Below are 17,591 nucleotides of genomic sequence, written 5' to 3'. Positions count from 1 at the left end.
AAGATGCCGAAACGACTAGGAGTAGTCTTAAGAGATCATAGACACCCACCTATTATTATCATTTCAAATATTAGTGGTGCTTATCGCCATTTATGGCCTTGTGCGCCACGGTCGTCAGGAAATTCCGATCAAGCAGCAGCTAATTCAACTTATTACAACTTATTACGTAGCCTACTCAGCAACGCGGTCGCCAATTGGGGCAACGAAAGTCGGTTGCGTAGGGTGAACGGGATATATATATAACTGATTGCAACATAAGTTGTTAGAAATGATCGATGAATTGAAAGTCGTATTTAATTCGTCGCACAGAGGAGAGTCCGAGCAGCCAATTCTGAATTAATAGGCACTGCGGTAAAAAAGGGGCTTCGAAATGCACTGCGCTCTTATACTCGTGGCTGAGTAGAGCTCTGTATTACCACTTTAATTCCTTTTCGCACAGCCTGTACAATCCTTGCCGCTTGGACAAAATCAAAGTCCGTTTCACTTGGAAACATTCAATAAATACAGGATTACAATTTTAAAATTACATCTTATTGACAGGAAGAAATAACAAGGCTTGTATCTTAAAATTCAAATTCAGACAGCCTGGGTGAATCCATTGATATGCAGAACTCTCTAGCCAACATCACAGTACACAAACCTAGCTCATCAGACAACGCACCGTACAATCATTCCCAAGAGAGAGGGTCATCCTCATTCCTCAAACACTTTTCGCTAAACAAATACAATTTAATAAGGTAGCATAATTTGAGAATACTATTTACATATTATACTTCTAAGGCTAGTTGAGACCATTCCAGCGGCTTTTGAAAACATCGTCCTCTCATTGACGGAATCGAATGAATAATTCAAAGGTTTATATAGCTCAGTGGGTTTGACGCATGATTAACTGTAGATTCCTACGTTCGTGTGGTAACGTTACTTTATTAATGGCGCCCAAATTTGAACGCCATTGTTTGTTTTCTTGAGACGGTTTGTATAGTTCGTTATGTCGACATTTGAATAGTGTATTCGTATTGAAATTAATATGCTACTCAATTGTATATTGAAGATCTCTACCTTTATCAAGCTCTTATGTTTACCTGCATTTGCGGTACGGGTATTGTGGTAGCATGGCCATCCATCAGTCATCACCAAGTATTGTATTTTAATTCAGGCATATATAGACCTTGGACGATACATTGTAGTAGCCTACAGTGTACACAACATAGGGTTGTCAGTACAATTGTATATTTTATTACTTGATTTTGAGTGCTTGACAACGGATTACAGCAGCACTCTATCGGGATGATGGTGTTTAATGAGGAATATGAAGATCTAATCATAGAAGAATTTCTGAATCCGGCCGGTACTGGTAACCAAGATGTCAGAAGTAGCTCGGATTCCGCCAAGGTTAGTGTTATTCCAGGGTGAATCATGCTGTTTAGTTTTTAACATGTTTAATGAAGGTATCGCCATTTCCAATTCCACGTTTGATTTGATTCAATGATTTTATAGACAGCCTCTATCATCTGTTTTGATGATTACCAGTGAACTCAGACCTCGGTGAACTCAGCCTAACAAACTCGGCCCTCGGTGAACTCGGACTTCGGTGAACCCGGCCCTCGGTGAATTCCGCCCCTGGCAACCCTAATATCCCACTCCCGGCAACCCTAATATCCCACCCCCGGCAACCCTAATATCCCACCTCCGGCAACCCTAATATCCCACCTCCGGCAACCCTAATATCCCACCTCTGGCAACCCTAATATCCCCCCTCCGGCCCTCCCCCAACCCTAATATCCCACCCCCGGCAACCCTAATATCCCACCTCCGGCAACCCTAATATCCCACCCCCGGCAACCCTAATATCCCACCTCCGGCAACCCTAATATCCCACCTCCGGCAACCCTAATATTCCACCTCCGGCAACCCTAATATCCCACCTCCGGCAACCCAAATATCCCACCTCCGGCAACCCTAATATCCCCCCAACCCTAATATCCCACCCCCGGCAACCCTCCCACCTCCGGCAACCCTAATATTCCACCTCCGGCAACCCTAATATCCCACCTCCGGCAACCCAAATATCCCACCTCCGGCAACCCTAATATCCCACCTCCGGCAACCCTAATATTCCACCTCCGGCAACCCAAATATCCCACCTCCGGCAACCCTAATATCCCCCCAACCCTAATATCCCACCTCCGGCAACCCTAATATCCCACCTCTGGCAACCCTAATATCCCCCCTCCGGCCCTCCCCCAACCCTAATATCCCACCCCCGGCAACCCTAATATCCCACCCCCGGCAACCCTAATATCCCACCTCCGGCAACCCTAATATCCCACCCCCGGCAACCCTAATATCCCACCTCCGGCAACCCTAATATCCCACCCCCGGCAACCCTAATATCCCACCTCTGGCAACCCTAATATCCCCCCTCCGGCCCTCCCCCAACCCTAATATCCCACCCCCGGCAACCCTAATATCCCACCCCCGGCAACCCTAATATCCCACCTCCGGCAACCCTAATATCCCACCCCCGGCAACCCTAATATCCCACCTCCGGCAACCCTAATATCCCACCTCCGGCAACCCTAATATCCCACCCCCGGCAACCCTAATATCCCACCTCTGGCAACCCTAATATCCCCCCTCCGGCCCTCCCCCAACCCTAATATCCCACCCCCGGCAACCCTAATATCCCACCCCCGGCAACCCTAATATCCCACCTCCGGCAACCCTAATATCCCACCCCCGGCAACCCTAATATCCCACCTCCGGCAACCCTAATATCCCACCTCCGGCAACCCTAATATTCCACCTCCGGCAACCCTAATATCCCACCTCCGGCAACCCAAATATCCCACCTCCGGCAACCCTAATATCCCCCCAACCCTAATATCCCACCCCCGGCAACCCTCCCACCTCCCACCTCCGGCAACCCTAATATCCCACCTCCGGCAACCGCAACCCTAATATCCCACCTCCGGCAACCCCAATATCCCACCTCTGGCAACCCCAATATCCCACCTCCACCAACCCTAATATCCCACCTCCACCAACTTGAAAACCCACCTCCGCCAACCCTAATATCCCAGCTCCCAGCTTTAATTCAAAATTGTTCGGGGGCGGAATTCACCGAGGTCCATACACTACAAAAAAAAATTAGACAAATTTGGTCTCAAATTCAAGAAATGAGGATGATTTGGTCTCATTTTCAGCAATTTCAGTCTCACTGATGAATTAAGGTCTTAAAATTGAGACTGATTCAGCTGTTTAAGACTATATATAATTGTCACAAGTATTTGGTCTTAAAAATGAGACCAATAAAACGCATCTCATAAGACATATTGTGCTTATTAAGACAGTTTTTGATGTGTCAGTATTTTTGGTCTTGTTTTCAAGTCGGATTTCGCTAATCAAGAAACAACATGGTTTGTGGTCTTGAAAATGAGGCCGGAAAGTTGACATGGGCCAAGAGCATAAAATTGACAAATTTGGTCTCAAATCGATTTTTTAGAAAAAGAAGTCTTAAAACCAATTAGTCTTACCAAAGTACATTCTGTCTCAAATCGTTTTTTTAGCAAAAAAAGTCTTGAAGACCAATTAGTGTTACCAAGTACTTTCCGTCTCAAAAGTAAGACCCAACTTGATCGATAATAGAAGCACTACTTTGGAGGCATCCTTTTCAATGTTAGGTTCTGAGTGAAGATGGAGAGTGAGAGAGACCATGGGACAATACTTTTCTAAGGACTTCACAGACACAGCTAGCTTATCGAGATAATTTTTTATGCTTCAGTTTTTTTGGTCTTGTTTTTAAGACGAATTGTGCAGTATTTTTGGTCTCATTTTACCCACTCACCATAAATGCTATTTTCGACTCAGACAACCATATATATATTGATCTGAAAAGTACATGCGAGTAGTGGCATGTACCTTGAAAGTTTTCTTCAATGAGAATTCGTTCATAGCTGTTTGATTTTGGTTTTTAGACTGTATAGTGATGAAATTGCAGTTTCAAGAGCACACTTCATTTGTACATGGAAATGCAGTACTAGTAGGGCGTGTTCGGACATCGAGTCTGGGGTGTGTGCAGACATCATATCTGGGGTGTGTTCGGACTGTGTTGCCATTCGGACATCGTGTCTGGGATGAGTTCGGACTGTTTTGCCCCTCGGACATTGTGCTTAGGGCGTGTTCTGACATCATGTCTTGGAGGTTAGGACTGTGTTGCCACTGGAACATCGCGACTGGGGGGTGTTCGGACTGTGTTGTCACTCCGACATCGTGTCTGGTGTGTGTTCGGGACATCATCATGTCTTGTGTGCGTTTGGACAGTTTTGCAACTCGGACATCGTGCCTAGGGTGTGTTCGTAATGTGTTGCCATTCGGACATCGTGTCTAGGGCGTGTTCGGACATCATCAATCCACCAGTATGTTGTTCAACATAACTCAAGCCATCGTCATAAATAGTACAGATCACAGGCTTTCCATTGGTACCAAAATTAATCCTCAGAAGGCAATACTCTTTGATTGGCGTTGAATTATCAGAAAAGTGTCTCATCTTGGCCTCCTCTCCCCTACATGTCATTTCCTCCAACATGCGTAAAAGCATAGCTTTGTCCTACATGCTTCTTATGCTGCAATACGGCCAATGGAAGGTTTGCAGTATGTCTCACAGTGGAAAAAATACTATGGTATTGAAATAATAATTCTCGTTTATAAATTAACGGATAGTGGAAATAGGGCTGGGCAAAATCGAGTACCAGAGTGATTATTGAATCACGTATTGCGCTTCCATTCGAGTCAAGTATTCGAGTATCACTGATGATGACGTCACAACAGAATGTACGGTACTATTTCAAATATGTAGGCCTACCTTTTATGCCACCACTGCACTACAAATACCATAACGCCAGTTATCCGTCACATTAAAGAGCACATAATTTCAGTACTCGAAAAAATCATCTTTTACTACTCAACTCGAATCATTAAAATTAATACTTGACTCAGATTCGAGTACTCGAATCATTGTGCCCAGCCCTAGTGGCAAAGAGCTGTTCTTATCGCCTACTGGCCGACCCATAGATGGTATTTTTGTATGTATTTTGTGGCATCGCTGTGAATATTTTCCCAGAGTTTGGAGCAAAGCAGCTCGTCCGGAAGTTTTCGATCTTCGTGCAGCTGTCACTCGATGCAGTCGCTCAAGCATTCAAAATCGTCTCTCATTTTCCACAACAGACCGATCCTGCCTCCGTTGGTGAGTTGCATGTGTTTGACAACTAGAAAATTTTCACCTTTTCGTAATTGGATTTGAATTAGAATGATAGCAACACAGTGCTTTCTAAATTAGATTAGAATGAAAATTATTTTAACACACTATTATCCAAATCAGATTAGCATTTAAATTATAGCAACACAATTTTATCCAAACTAGATTAAATTTGCGGTGTTGGCTAAAACTTGAAAATTTAATTTCATTCACAATTGAAAAAACACAACATAAATCAAGTTCAATTCACATCAAATCAGAGCTCATCCCCATAATTATGAGAATGACTAATGTCTGCACGCCGAGCTTGACTCGTTTCGCACGATACAGTTCTCCTGAACTATTTTCAGTAAAACCAGAAATTAGATTGGAATTTATGTTGAGAGTTGAGCAGTTTTTTTAAATTAGGTTCAAATTAGTATTACTGTATTTTCAAGTTAGAAATTGAATTAAATATCGAATTAAAAAAAATCGAGAGTTCACTTCATTTCCAATCAGAGACTCGCAAATGTCTGTGCAGCAAGATTGGCTACTCTCGCACGATACAGCTCTGCTGAAGAAACTAGAAATTCGACCAGAATTAAAATGACAGGCGTAATATATTTTCACAAATTAGATCATCACCAGTAATTAGTCCCAACACACAAGTACAATTATCTAGTTGTCCAAGTCTTGTGATAGTGTTGTGAAGAGATTGTTGACATACAATGTTCTTCCTAATTCTCTACTAGTTGCTGACGATTAACCCTGGCGAGTGGTCACCAAAAATATTCAGGTTCATTTCAATAATAATATATACTACTATACAATTGTCTATCGAAGTCCTGTACCTCCAAGATGCTCTGTTGAAATTTAGCTCATTATGTTGAAATATATTATAATATTCTATTGTGCAGTTATGCGCCGCATCACGTACCGAGATGGCCGTGCACAAGCGCAAAGCCATGGATCGCGAAAAACGACGTCAAGAGAAGGAAAAACAGCGTTTGATATCTCGCGTCGAAGCCATACTGGCCGGAGTTCAAATATCGTCTGTGGCCTCTGACCTCTCTGCAATAAGCAGCCCATACCAAATTCCACAAGAAAACCAAATGTCAGATTCACCGGTCAATGAAAATAAAGACCAAAATGGAGACACAGTCATCGAACGTGACGAAAATCCTTGCGATAAATCGAGCTTGACAAATTTGCTCCAAAAATCATCCGGTTTTGATGAAATGGAGGAAATAATGTCTTCAGAAGAGGAAGAAGAATTATTCGTCGCTAATATCGTAGAAACGGCCATCAGATCGGCTACTGAACATATTCTTAAGGAGTCTTGTGATACAAACAATGATCTTGACATGACACTGCGTAATAACCCCACGGACTCAACTTGCGTAGAACCATACAAATTCAACGTATCGGCTCAGAGCACCTCAACCAAGCTTGACTTATCACAAGGCGGAAATCAAGAGTTGGACCCAATCATTGAACTTTCAGGCTCGCTCGTTTTTGAGTCGACTCGTTCGCCAGAGTTGATTGAAATCACTGATGACATCATGAATGACACAAAAGAAATATGTGATCCAACAATGGAGACCGGTACGGAATGCGAATTTGTATAAATATTTCAGATTTAAAAAAACTATAAATAAGTATTTTTCAGGCCCGCTGATAAACTGCTCGACGTTTGCGCATGACCAATCGCCTTCTATCGATGAGGAGAAATCGGGTGAGAAGCAAATTTTTGATTGATTTTGAATATTTTGCTTATAAAATTTAATTTAAATTTTTTAATTAAATTGGCAACGCGATGTACATGTGATGCGTTCGCGATTTGGGCACATTTTGCGGCGCCGGCCATTTTCTCAAAAAAGCCCCAATATCAGAATAGAGATTTTAAAGATTGCACCATTGCACTCTAGCTGCAGCTATTATATTAAAGTTGTTGAAAAAAAACTTTTTTGATCAGTCCATAAAATAGTTGGGTGGCCTAAAAAGTTTCTGCACATCAAATTTTGACTCCATATAGAAGTATTGTTCTTTGAGTAAATTTGAATTTATTTAATAAATGTAAAATAAATTTTTCTAATGTTACCGAATACCCAATGATATAGATACAGTGTCTTGGAAAACGATTTGTAACAAATTTATTTCAATTCCGACCTATAGAAGCGGATTTTATCTTTAATTGGAGACCACATTATTTAAAGGGCAGTGCCCCTTTACAATATGAGAGACTCTCGAGTTTAAAAAACTTCAATAAAAAATTAAATTATAAATATTGACCATGAAAAAACCGAATATTTTTGGCTGACACTCCTCAGGGGTAATCGTCAGCAACTAGTAGAGAATTGGAACGAACATTGTATATCATCAACAATTGTTCGTTTATTTTAACAGAGATATCTGTAGAAGACATCGAGAAAACCGTAGTCAGGAGGAAATCGTTCACGATCGATGAACCATCACCGTATCTCGTCAAGAGTCTGACGTAAGTCGCATTGTCTCATATTTAGGGCTTGGCGCAATGATTTGAGTGCTCGAATCTGAATCGATTTTTCTTTTAAGTACTGGATATATACGATTGGTCGTATCGTAGCATACAAAACATGTCGTACAAAGCTACGCTCCTACGCACGTTACTGGAAATGACATGTGAAGTCGTGATCGACACACAGCGTTGTCACAAAGTGCAATGAAATAGGTACATTCGAAAAAACACAAAATTATCTTCAATGAGGTGTGGAACTGGCAGTGTATTCGTTGTGGTTGCATGAAAGGTGCATATTTGAAATTTCCCCATCTTTCCTAACCGTTATGACGTGATAATGAACGCTACTTGATTGAGAACCGAAGCACTCAGGTATTACTGCTCAGCCCTACTCATAATGTCCGCTCTGCTGACTCATGGATTTTCAGAAACGACGACGTCGCTCGAAAACTGCACATTCCGTCGGATTGCGAAACAAATTTCAGTTCGGAAAAAGTCCGCGACATCGGACCAAGTCGAGCGGGTTTGTTTCCAGACATTTTTTTTCTATTCTGACAACGGAATTGTATGTTTGTAGAGTAGTCCCTGGACAGAGACAAAGTATTTTCAAGTTTTCAGAATACTATGCCTGCTTGAAATACACCATTGTTTTTTTTTATAGAAAGTTGCATGCAATACATTTTACAATTTGGATTATGAAAATCACCAAGTTGTTTTGGGATACGTTTGCGTAACTTTTTTTATGAGTGAAATTGTCATAAGAATCGTGTGAAATAGTAATGGTACCTGAATCGATTTTGAAAATTTTCACGAACGTTATCGCCATTTTGTGCAAATTCTAGAGTAACCATCTTCCATCGACTGCTAAACCATGCAACCCCTTCAGATACGTTTGTTTTTGACGCAACCAGGTGCTTTTTACACTTACAACCCTGTGCGGTAGAAAACAATTTCGGTTTATGTTTCATCGCAGTGGAATTGTGTTGTTGAATCTCTTTTCGAAACATGCACTTATTGGCTGTCTCCACGCTTGTACAAATTACTAGATTTTCAAAATATGCAACTAGAACCATTCACTTTTCAACACTCGTAACTAGAACAAGAACTAAAACTAATCCACTTTTTAAAAGTTACAACTAGAACTACTCACTTTTGAATAGTTGCAACTACAACTAGAAGTAGAACTACTCGTTTTCAAAATGCGCAATTAGAACTAAAACTACTCACTTTTTAACGCTGACAGTTAGAACTAAAATGAATCACTTTTCAACACTTTCAACTGGCACTAGAACTAAAATTAGTCACTTTTCAGCACTTGCAACTAGAGCTGGACCTACTGAAATTTCAAAATCTGCTACTAGAACTAGAACTAGTGAAATCATCAGTAGTTAGTTGACCGACAACTAAGTAGATTTGTAGTTCGTTCAATTGTGGTAGTGTCAATAATTCTACTTTCGTACTTTGAGCAGCTGTGCTTGTTTTTAGAGCTGAGCGTGGTGAACCTGTGTCGTATTCTGCAAGACCAGCACAAGATCCAAATGGAGGCGATGAGAAAAAGGCATCAAGAACAGCTTGACGCGTTACAGAAGGTGACACCCACTTTCGCTGATTTGATCCCTGATCCTCTTTGCGGATTAGCAGAGCTGTATATATGCGGCGTGCCTTATCGCGCTAGGATTTAGTTTGAAAGCAGATTGTTAATGGCCTATATGTCGGACCATTTTTTTCAGGAACTCGTCTGTGATGAGAAAATGATTCTGCCCGCGGTGGAGAGTGTTGCGGAGCTGCGTCAATGCGACGTTACCGTGTCTCCTAGCATGGCGTCGACCGAATACCAAGATATCAGGCGAGTGAATCATGTACAGAGGTGGCCAAAGTAGCAGTAGAAGTGACGGTTATCAAGTTTTACTCTGAAGCAATTAGAGATTTTCAAGAAGTGAAATCTATGTATTCAAGGTCTAAAAACTGATAATTGTTTAAGTACGGTAGTGGAAATATTCTACAACATAACCACTTGAGTTAGTTTTAGACTACGAGAAACATAATTTACAAGCGGCTAAGTCTTGTCTAAAAAATCGGGAACTCTGATGAAGTAGTGGAAGTTACATCGTAAATTTCTTTTCGAGTTCAAGTTTAAATTTCCGAGTAAATAAAAATAAATTATTCTAATTGCGATTGCTTTTGACTAAAAAACTCAGAATTGTTAAGTAGAAGTGGAAGTTATATCGTAAATTTCTACTCAAGTACATGTAGAAGTTGTAATTTCCGAGTAAGTTAGAAAAACTAAGCATTCTGGGCGTAGTTTTGCCAAAAAATTAACAACTATAAAGTAGAAGTAGTAGCTTCCAAGTAACTATGAAAAGTGAGAATTCTAGGCCTAGTTCTGCCTAAAAAAACTGGGACCTTTAAATAGAAGTGGAAGTTGCATCATAAATCTCTACAAGTTGATGCAGCAATTTACATATAAGTAAAAATCAAGGCCTAGTAAGAAAGTAAGTATTCTTAGCCCCAAAAACCGGAAACTATTGATTGTAAGTAGGCTAAAAACGGAACCACTGCAGTGTATAGTGCAACAAGACATAACTTACTTGAGTAGCCTACTATGCCAATGTAAAAGGACATTGTTACCAGGGCTGAGCAAAATCAGGTGGTCAAGTGATTCAATCTGAATCGAGTATTAGGCGTCAAGTCAAGTATTCAATTAATGATTTCGTGTCACAACAGTACGTCGAAAGGCAAATATGCACCTTTTATGCGACCACAAAGAATATGATGCCAGATCTACATCGCATTACAGATGGTTTTGTATTTTTCCGACCGTAACTATTTCATTGCACAAGGTTTACTGAATTCCACAGTCGACAATAGTATCGTAGCGTTAATTGTGATCCATAAATTTACTCTTAGTGGTATGTAGCGTATAATTTCAATACTCCAAAAAATCACCTCTCGTGTCTCTGATCATTAGAATTAATACACGAGTTACTCACCGTTCTTATCTTTTAAGGTTTCGTAAATCGTAATTATTGACTCTCATATGTTCAGGTTGGCAGAGAAACCGGCAGATCCTCCATTTTCCGAATCCTCTCTTCTTGAAGTATCTCGAGTCACCGATGTCCAGGTGATACCGCGCTCTCAAGCGACGTGATTTTTTCTTCATTGTGGCGTTATTCAACAGGTGACGCCATCGCTTCACGAGAAGCTATGCAAGCTGTCGGCGTTGTGCAAGGGCCATCTGACCCGCCAGTTGTTGCGGTCCACCAAAGTACAGGAGATCATACAAGTCATCAAGGTGAGCGGATTTGTCAGACTTGTACAGATTTGTACAAACTATCAGTCTGGTTGGTTGATGGTTGATTAACTGATTGATTAACCGGTTTTTTGTGTGTTTAGTTCTACTACTAGTTGCTCATTTAGACAAAAAATGAGTCTCCCAACAACTAGAATACGTGTGTCGTCGTTTATCATGATAGCAGTGTTCTGTTGTGTGATGTTCTAGCAGCCATTGCTAGCTCAGAGTCATAGCTACTAACAGCGGTGTAGACAAGGGTGGGTTTTGGGGTACGAAACCCCTCTCATTTCAAATTCGAAACACCGTCATTGTGGAATGCCAATAAAATCACAATTGAGGAGTTGCTATGGAATTGGATTCAGTTGGTTGTGTTTTAAGTAATTGATTGCACATCTTGGTATGCTAGTAGCTGTAGTTCTATTGGTATTTGCGAGTTTTGTGAGGTGAGTAGTTCTAGTTCTAGTTGCACATTTAAAAAAAGAGGTAGTTGCAGTTCTAGTTGATGATTTTGAGAAGTGATTAATTTTAGTTCTAGCTGCGCATTTCAAGAAGCTGGTAGTTCTAGTTCTAGTTATTGATTTTGAAAAATGAGTAGTTCTAGTTCTAGTTGTATATTTTAGAAAGGGGGTAGTTCTAGTTCGGTATTTTGAAAAGCGAGTAGTTTTAGGTCTAGTTGCACATTTTAAAAGGTGAGTAGTTCTAGTTCTTGTTTCTAGTTGAGCATTTTGAAAAGCAAGTAGTTCTATTCGCGCATCTTGAAATTCGAGCCGTTGCAGTTCTAGGGAAACTTGCACTGATGTTGATGTGTAAAGCCGTTTCCGATTAGATAAAAATGCATGACTTGCTTCCAGAGGTGGTCAGTAACGAAGTACCCAAGTAGATCTGATTTTCGCTACTTCTACTTCTACTTCTTACTATTTTGTGATCTACTTACTTACTTTTCGCTATTTTTAGTTTGTCAAGTAGAAGTAGTTCAATCTTCCAATCAGGAAGATAGCCTGAGGAATTTCGGAGCTGTTTTCACGGAGTATTAACATTGAATTTTCATAAAAGTTTATAAAGCACAGAATTTTCGTCGCGCTTCGCGCGCAGTGGATACGGAGTGACCATGCAGTATGATTTCACGAAAGTATCGGTGAATATAATTTAGGTGGAGGGTTGGCGTGGTTCCGTTCACACCACATTGTCGCCCTTCACCCATATGAAATAATTCATCACAGTATATATGGCTCATCATAACCTTTGAAGCTGATGTTTCGCAATCTAGCATTTTCTTGCCATATCGTCATCTAACATATATGTCCATGGCGTTTCCTAATCTGGAAGAGTGGACTTTGACTTTTTTTAAATTTAGAGCTGTTTTAGCATACCCCCTTTGAAACTTTCTTGATTAAAAACATGAAATACATATTCTGCTTTTAGAAGTACTATTTATATTTCACTTTCAATTCCCAGTATCATATACTTTTGAGTTATAATTAATATCAGTTCTTTTGTCCGAATAACATACATGTTGAAGTATAAAAGCAAGTGCAGTAATGCCTTTAATTTATGGAAATAAAGCTACACAATATGACATTTTTACGATCCACCATATTTTTTATTAACGTTTACTAATCGCGCAAAGTGTTTACACCGTATCCTATATACAACTTCTCCATATTGCTCTTCGACTAAACTACGGGCCTTATAATATGGGGGATGGCGCCTTACCGTGCTATTTTCCAAAACGTGTTGTTCGAGAAAACAGAGGATTAGTATCGCATTTCCCTATCAATACTATCATTTTCATCCCATGATGTGGACGAATACTTATGCTATCGAAAATTGGATACCTGCTGGTATGCATCAATATGAATCAAGCTCGTCACCTTTCGCATAGCTCAATTTGCACCTTTTTATAATCCATCCAATCAGGATCGTTTTCACAACTACTTACTTACTTGAGTACTTTTAAAGTCAGTCAATTCTACTTCTACTTCAAGTAGTTTTAGGTTGGACATGAAAGAAGTACTTCTACTTGTACTTGAGTAGATTTTTTCGTCGCTACTTCTACTTGAGTAGCTTTCTTGACTACTTTGACCACCTCTGCTTGCTTCGGAATTGAATCCAATTGGTTGGTTGCGGACAGTTCTAGTTTTGTATTTTTTGCAGGACACGAGCGGCCTCATTCTGTCACTTCGTATGGAATCGGGTTGCAGCAATGAGGAAATATCTCTTCGGGATTCTTATCTGGAAGAACGTTTGTACTCTCAGGTATTTTCTACCTCTCATGGTCGATACTGATATTTCTTTCAAAGTGTGATATCGACTCGATATTTTCAGCGTTCCCAACCGGACTCTACTCTTAACCCTAACTAGCCTGGTGAACCGTTACACTAAGCTGCGAGCCTTTGCCTTGGCACAAAAAATTGTTCGACATTACGCATGGAATACATTACTATAAAATACTGTTGCGCAATATGAACTGTGCATCAACAACAGTGTTGTGAGAACAAAACGATTAAAACATGATATCCATACAAAACCAGAAGATTATAATGCATCTCTAATTCTAAACAGCTTCTTGGAGGTACAGAACTTCAATATACAATTGAATAGTATATTGATATTGAAATGAACCCTAATATTTTCGACTGACACTCGTCAGGGGTAATCGTCAGCAACTAGTAGATGTTCTTTTGAATTCTCTACTAGTTGCTGACGATTACCCCTGACGAGTGTCAGCCGAAAATATTCGGGCTCATTTCAATGTCAATATACTATTCAATTAGATCTACTTCTGCTGTGCAAATCAGGTGTGTTTCTTGGCCTCTGGCAAACCCATGAAACTGCGGTTTGTGTGAGTCCCAGCGTAAGAACCACGGCTCTATGATGTGAACATATTTTGTCTCCAGTTGCGTTCCGCCTTGCTGCACTTTCACGAAATCTTCTTCGAGACAAGCGTAGGAGAGAAAATGTTCTACGTCGCTCAGACTTCACTCTTGGACAGAATCGTGGCAAAGGTGAGTTTGGCCGTTTTAGGGCTACAATTACGCCTAGGCAAAACAATTTGAGGGCTCTTATCTGGATTGATTGTGAATTTTAATGAGTCGGGGAGTGAGAGATGGTTTTTCGAGCGCTGAAATGATACACTCCTTGCCACTAAGAGTTAATTTATAAACGAGAATTATAGTTTCGTACTCCTTCCTATTGTAGAATACTGTAAACCTCTATTGGTCGTATCATATCATATGAAACATGTAGTACAAAGCTATGCATTTTACTGGAATTTACATTTCTCTGAAGTCAAAGTCATGGTAAAATGAGATAGGTACGGTCAAAATACACCAAATTATATTTAATGTGGCGTGGAACTGGCATTATTTTCTTTGTGCTCGCGTAAATGTTGAATACATCTTTCAGAAAAGCGACAGGCCGCAAAAACTTTCAGCGGCAACACAGAAGTCTATGGAACGTAGAAGGCTACTCAGGTTAGATGTGAGATTCTGAAATATCATATTATTGTGACTCATGAAACTTTCTTGATTTAAGTTCGAGTTCACCTCAACGCTTCACAAAAGCTCCTCCAAAAGAGGTTTGTTGCGGGTTTTTTTTATATTTCAAATAAGTTTTAATCAATAAATTTATAATATTCTAAATTTTTAAATTTTATTTCACAAGCGCTGGGTAACCTGGGGCCTTTGACCCTCCCAGGCAGGGACTGTGATTTCATGGGTGCCCACCACACCATAACGGGTCAGTGACGTCCACAGATGGTCAAAATAGCCATCGTTGGTACTCAAGCAGTAGTAAATGTACAAAAAGTACAAGTACAAGTAGAGATTTACAAGTAAGTAAAAAAATCTGTGTCCTAGGCCTAGATTTGCCTAAAAATTGACAACCTGAAGTAGCAGCAGTCTAGAATCATAATGACTTCAGTTTAATTTAGCGAGAGCAGGCAAAAACTTAGTTGATTACTTGGAAAAGTATTTTGTTACTGACCAGTGATCACCTCTCGCGACGTCACAATGTCCCGTCCTCAATTATAATCCGTTTTCTCCAATTCATTTAAAACGCTTTTATTTTTTCAGGTCAAAAGTAAAATTTCCCACATTTGGAAATCTGAAGCTCCTGTAAAATTTTCTGCAAATCCTCAGTCGAAAGATACGAAAAAATTGCCTTCGACGCACCAAACTCTTCCATCGAAAAGTACGAAACCAGTCGTCCCAAATAGAGCCAGATCTTTTTCCGGCCCGAAAAATTCAACATTCCAAAATAAAAAATCGTCCGTGACCTCACATCAGCGTAGTGGCACCTCAGGTTTTTTAAACAAACGGAAAACCACGTCACTGTCAGATCAGTACAAGGCAGACCGCCCCAAGTCATCCCACAACGCCCGTAAACCTGATCACAGCAAAAAACCTCTCGCCAATCGTATTAACGGGCCTTGAATGCACTTCAACTTGATGAAAGTGATGAAGTCTTTGACCAAAACATCTGCTGAATCTGTACAGGAAAATTATGTTTGCCTACAATCTTCTGTGTTGAAGCTGTCTCGTGTGGGTTCGCTTGACTGTTGTCACGAAGTACTGTGAAATATATTGCGAATTTTATTGCATTATCAAATAGTTTATTGATGTACGATGAGTCTTGATATTGTTTTATGGACAAGTTGTAGGAGTTTGAGTCAGTGGTGTGCTAGACATTGGATCATATGGATAAATCTAGCAGCTGCAAGATTTGATAAACGTTTTGAACAAATGAAGACAGTCGCATGAGTATATTCTCAGAAAGACATAAGTTCTCTTTGGTCTAAGTTCGGACTACGAAATACACTAGTTCGTGCCCATGGAGCTATAAATACTGGAAGCACAGCCTGCAATCAGCTCGTTATCAAGCTTCTACTTGAGGGGCTATCGGGATTGGTGACATCTTAGCTAGATAAACCTTTGCCAGTTGCATTGGTGGTCGTGGTTCGAGAATATCCGTCTTATACGAGAGTAACTACACATGAAAATATTATCCAACCAAACTGCTGGCAATGCTGTTCATTGGTATTGAATTAGTGTCGGTGTCATTACATGCGATATCGTGTTTCTAGTCTGCAACTTCTTTCTCCAGTTTTAGAGGTAGCGAATATCCTGGGCCCACAGTATCCGTCCGCTTTAGATTTGTACTATTTTAAGTGCGATGTCACATAGCATGAAGCCTGAATGAGGGTCGAGAGCATGAAACTCTACATTTGCTTATGTGATGGCGAGTGGTACGTTCGATAGCTGCAAGTCCAATGGGTTGCGAGTTCGAGTCCGACTCCAAACGCTAACTAGGCTCCTCTCCGCCGTTGACCGCGTAAGATATCTTGCAAAAGCCTAGAAAGAAAATGGACCGTGCTGCAAGCGGCACATCTGGAATCAAAATATGCAGACAATGTGTTCACAAATGACTGTGTAAGACAGTGCGAGCCGTTGATGATGGCAATTATATTCCAGATGGTGTAGGACAGAACTACAGCTTCGATTGCTATTGCATATCTTTCCATAGCAACTTTGAGACGCAACAATGCTGTCTGGCGAAACGACAGAGAAAAAGAGCCAGACACAATTGTTGCGTCACAAGGCCAATCTCCATAACAATGAAAAATTCGAGGCTGATTGTGGGAGTTCCAGGGCCACGAGCGGAATAAAATTTATATTTTCGTAATCAGTGCAGAGTCAGCTTTCGATTGATACCCGTTGTACCAAATTTAATGCTCGGCAAGCCGGTCAAAAATGACCGTCAAATTGCCTGTAGCCAAATGGAAACTGTGACGTGATACAATTTCACTGAGGCGTGAGATTTGCCAGTGTCGACACCATATAGGACACTATGCTTACATTATAGAAATTAAACATGGAACGGCAACGACCGATTTTGCAGCTTCGTTCCGCTTCGCCGAGGCTGGAGTGGAGAACTGTTTTGCATAAGCGACTGTAGGATTTCTGGCAATCCAAAAGCTATCTTCCCGAGCGCAGAAATTATTGAATCTGGTCTTGATCGAAAGCTACTGTTGCGCCGATTCCGAAAATATCAATTAAAATAATGATCAGGCACTGATCCACCTAGAATCCGTCCTCCAAGTCTGAAATATCGGCATTGTTCGAACAATCGGAGAGTCGCAGCGGGTCATTGTTATGGCCATTGTGTTGCGGTTACCCGATTGTTCTGAACAATGCCGATATTTCAGACTTGGAGGACAGATTCTAGGTGGATCAGTGCCTGATCATTATTTTAATTTATATTTTCGGAATCGGTGCAACAGTAGCTTTCGATCAAGACCAAATCCAGTAATTTCTGCGCTCGGGAAGATAGCTTTTGGATTGCCAGAAATCCTACAGTCGCTTACGCAAAACAATTCTCTACTCCAGCCTCGGCGAAGCGGAACAAAGCTGCAAAATCGGTCGTTGCCGTTCCATGTTTAATTTCTATACTTACATCATTGAAAACCGACATCGAAAGTAGTTGTTCGCTGGTCCGGGTCTGCTCGTTAGTCACCGTTGTCCATGAAAGCCCCGAGGTCTGATATTATCGGCTGGTTGGCTGCAACT

At 40.8% G+C, this 17,591-nt stretch overlaps 2 protein-coding genes across 2 annotated transcripts in view; both read left to right on the top strand.

The window, feature by feature from the left end:
• LOC145442493 (terminal nucleotidyltransferase 4B-like) overlaps window positions 1-17,591 on the top strand; it is a 129,722-nt gene that overhangs the window by 99,328 nt on the left and 12,803 nt on the right. The window lies entirely within an intron of this gene.
• Window positions 937-15,654, top strand: LOC145442492 (uncharacterized). The gene is made up of 15 exons (XM_080320416.1): window positions 937-1,392; window positions 5,123-5,245; window positions 6,154-6,841; window positions 6,906-6,971; window positions 7,643-7,733; window positions 8,162-8,256; window positions 9,219-9,322; window positions 9,464-9,579; window positions 10,779-10,854; window positions 10,912-11,025; window positions 13,180-13,281; window positions 13,923-14,030; window positions 14,431-14,498; window positions 14,560-14,602; window positions 15,099-15,654. The coding sequence occupies exons 1-15, from the start codon at window positions 1,288-1,290 to the stop codon at window positions 15,456-15,458; spliced, it is 2,259 nt and encodes a 752-aa protein (XP_080176542.1). The 5' UTR covers window positions 937-1,287; the 3' UTR covers window positions 15,459-15,654.

Source organism: Botryllus schlosseri, chromosome 7 (genome assembly GCF_051294905.1).
Source record: "Botryllus schlosseri isolate E-star chromosome 7, Bs_hap1, whole genome shotgun sequence".
In the NCBI taxonomy this organism is placed as follows: domain Eukaryota; kingdom Metazoa; phylum Chordata; class Ascidiacea; order Stolidobranchia; family Styelidae; genus Botryllus; species Botryllus schlosseri.
The sequence above is the reverse complement of the archived record's forward strand: the minus strand, read 5'-3'. Positions and strand labels throughout refer to the sequence as shown.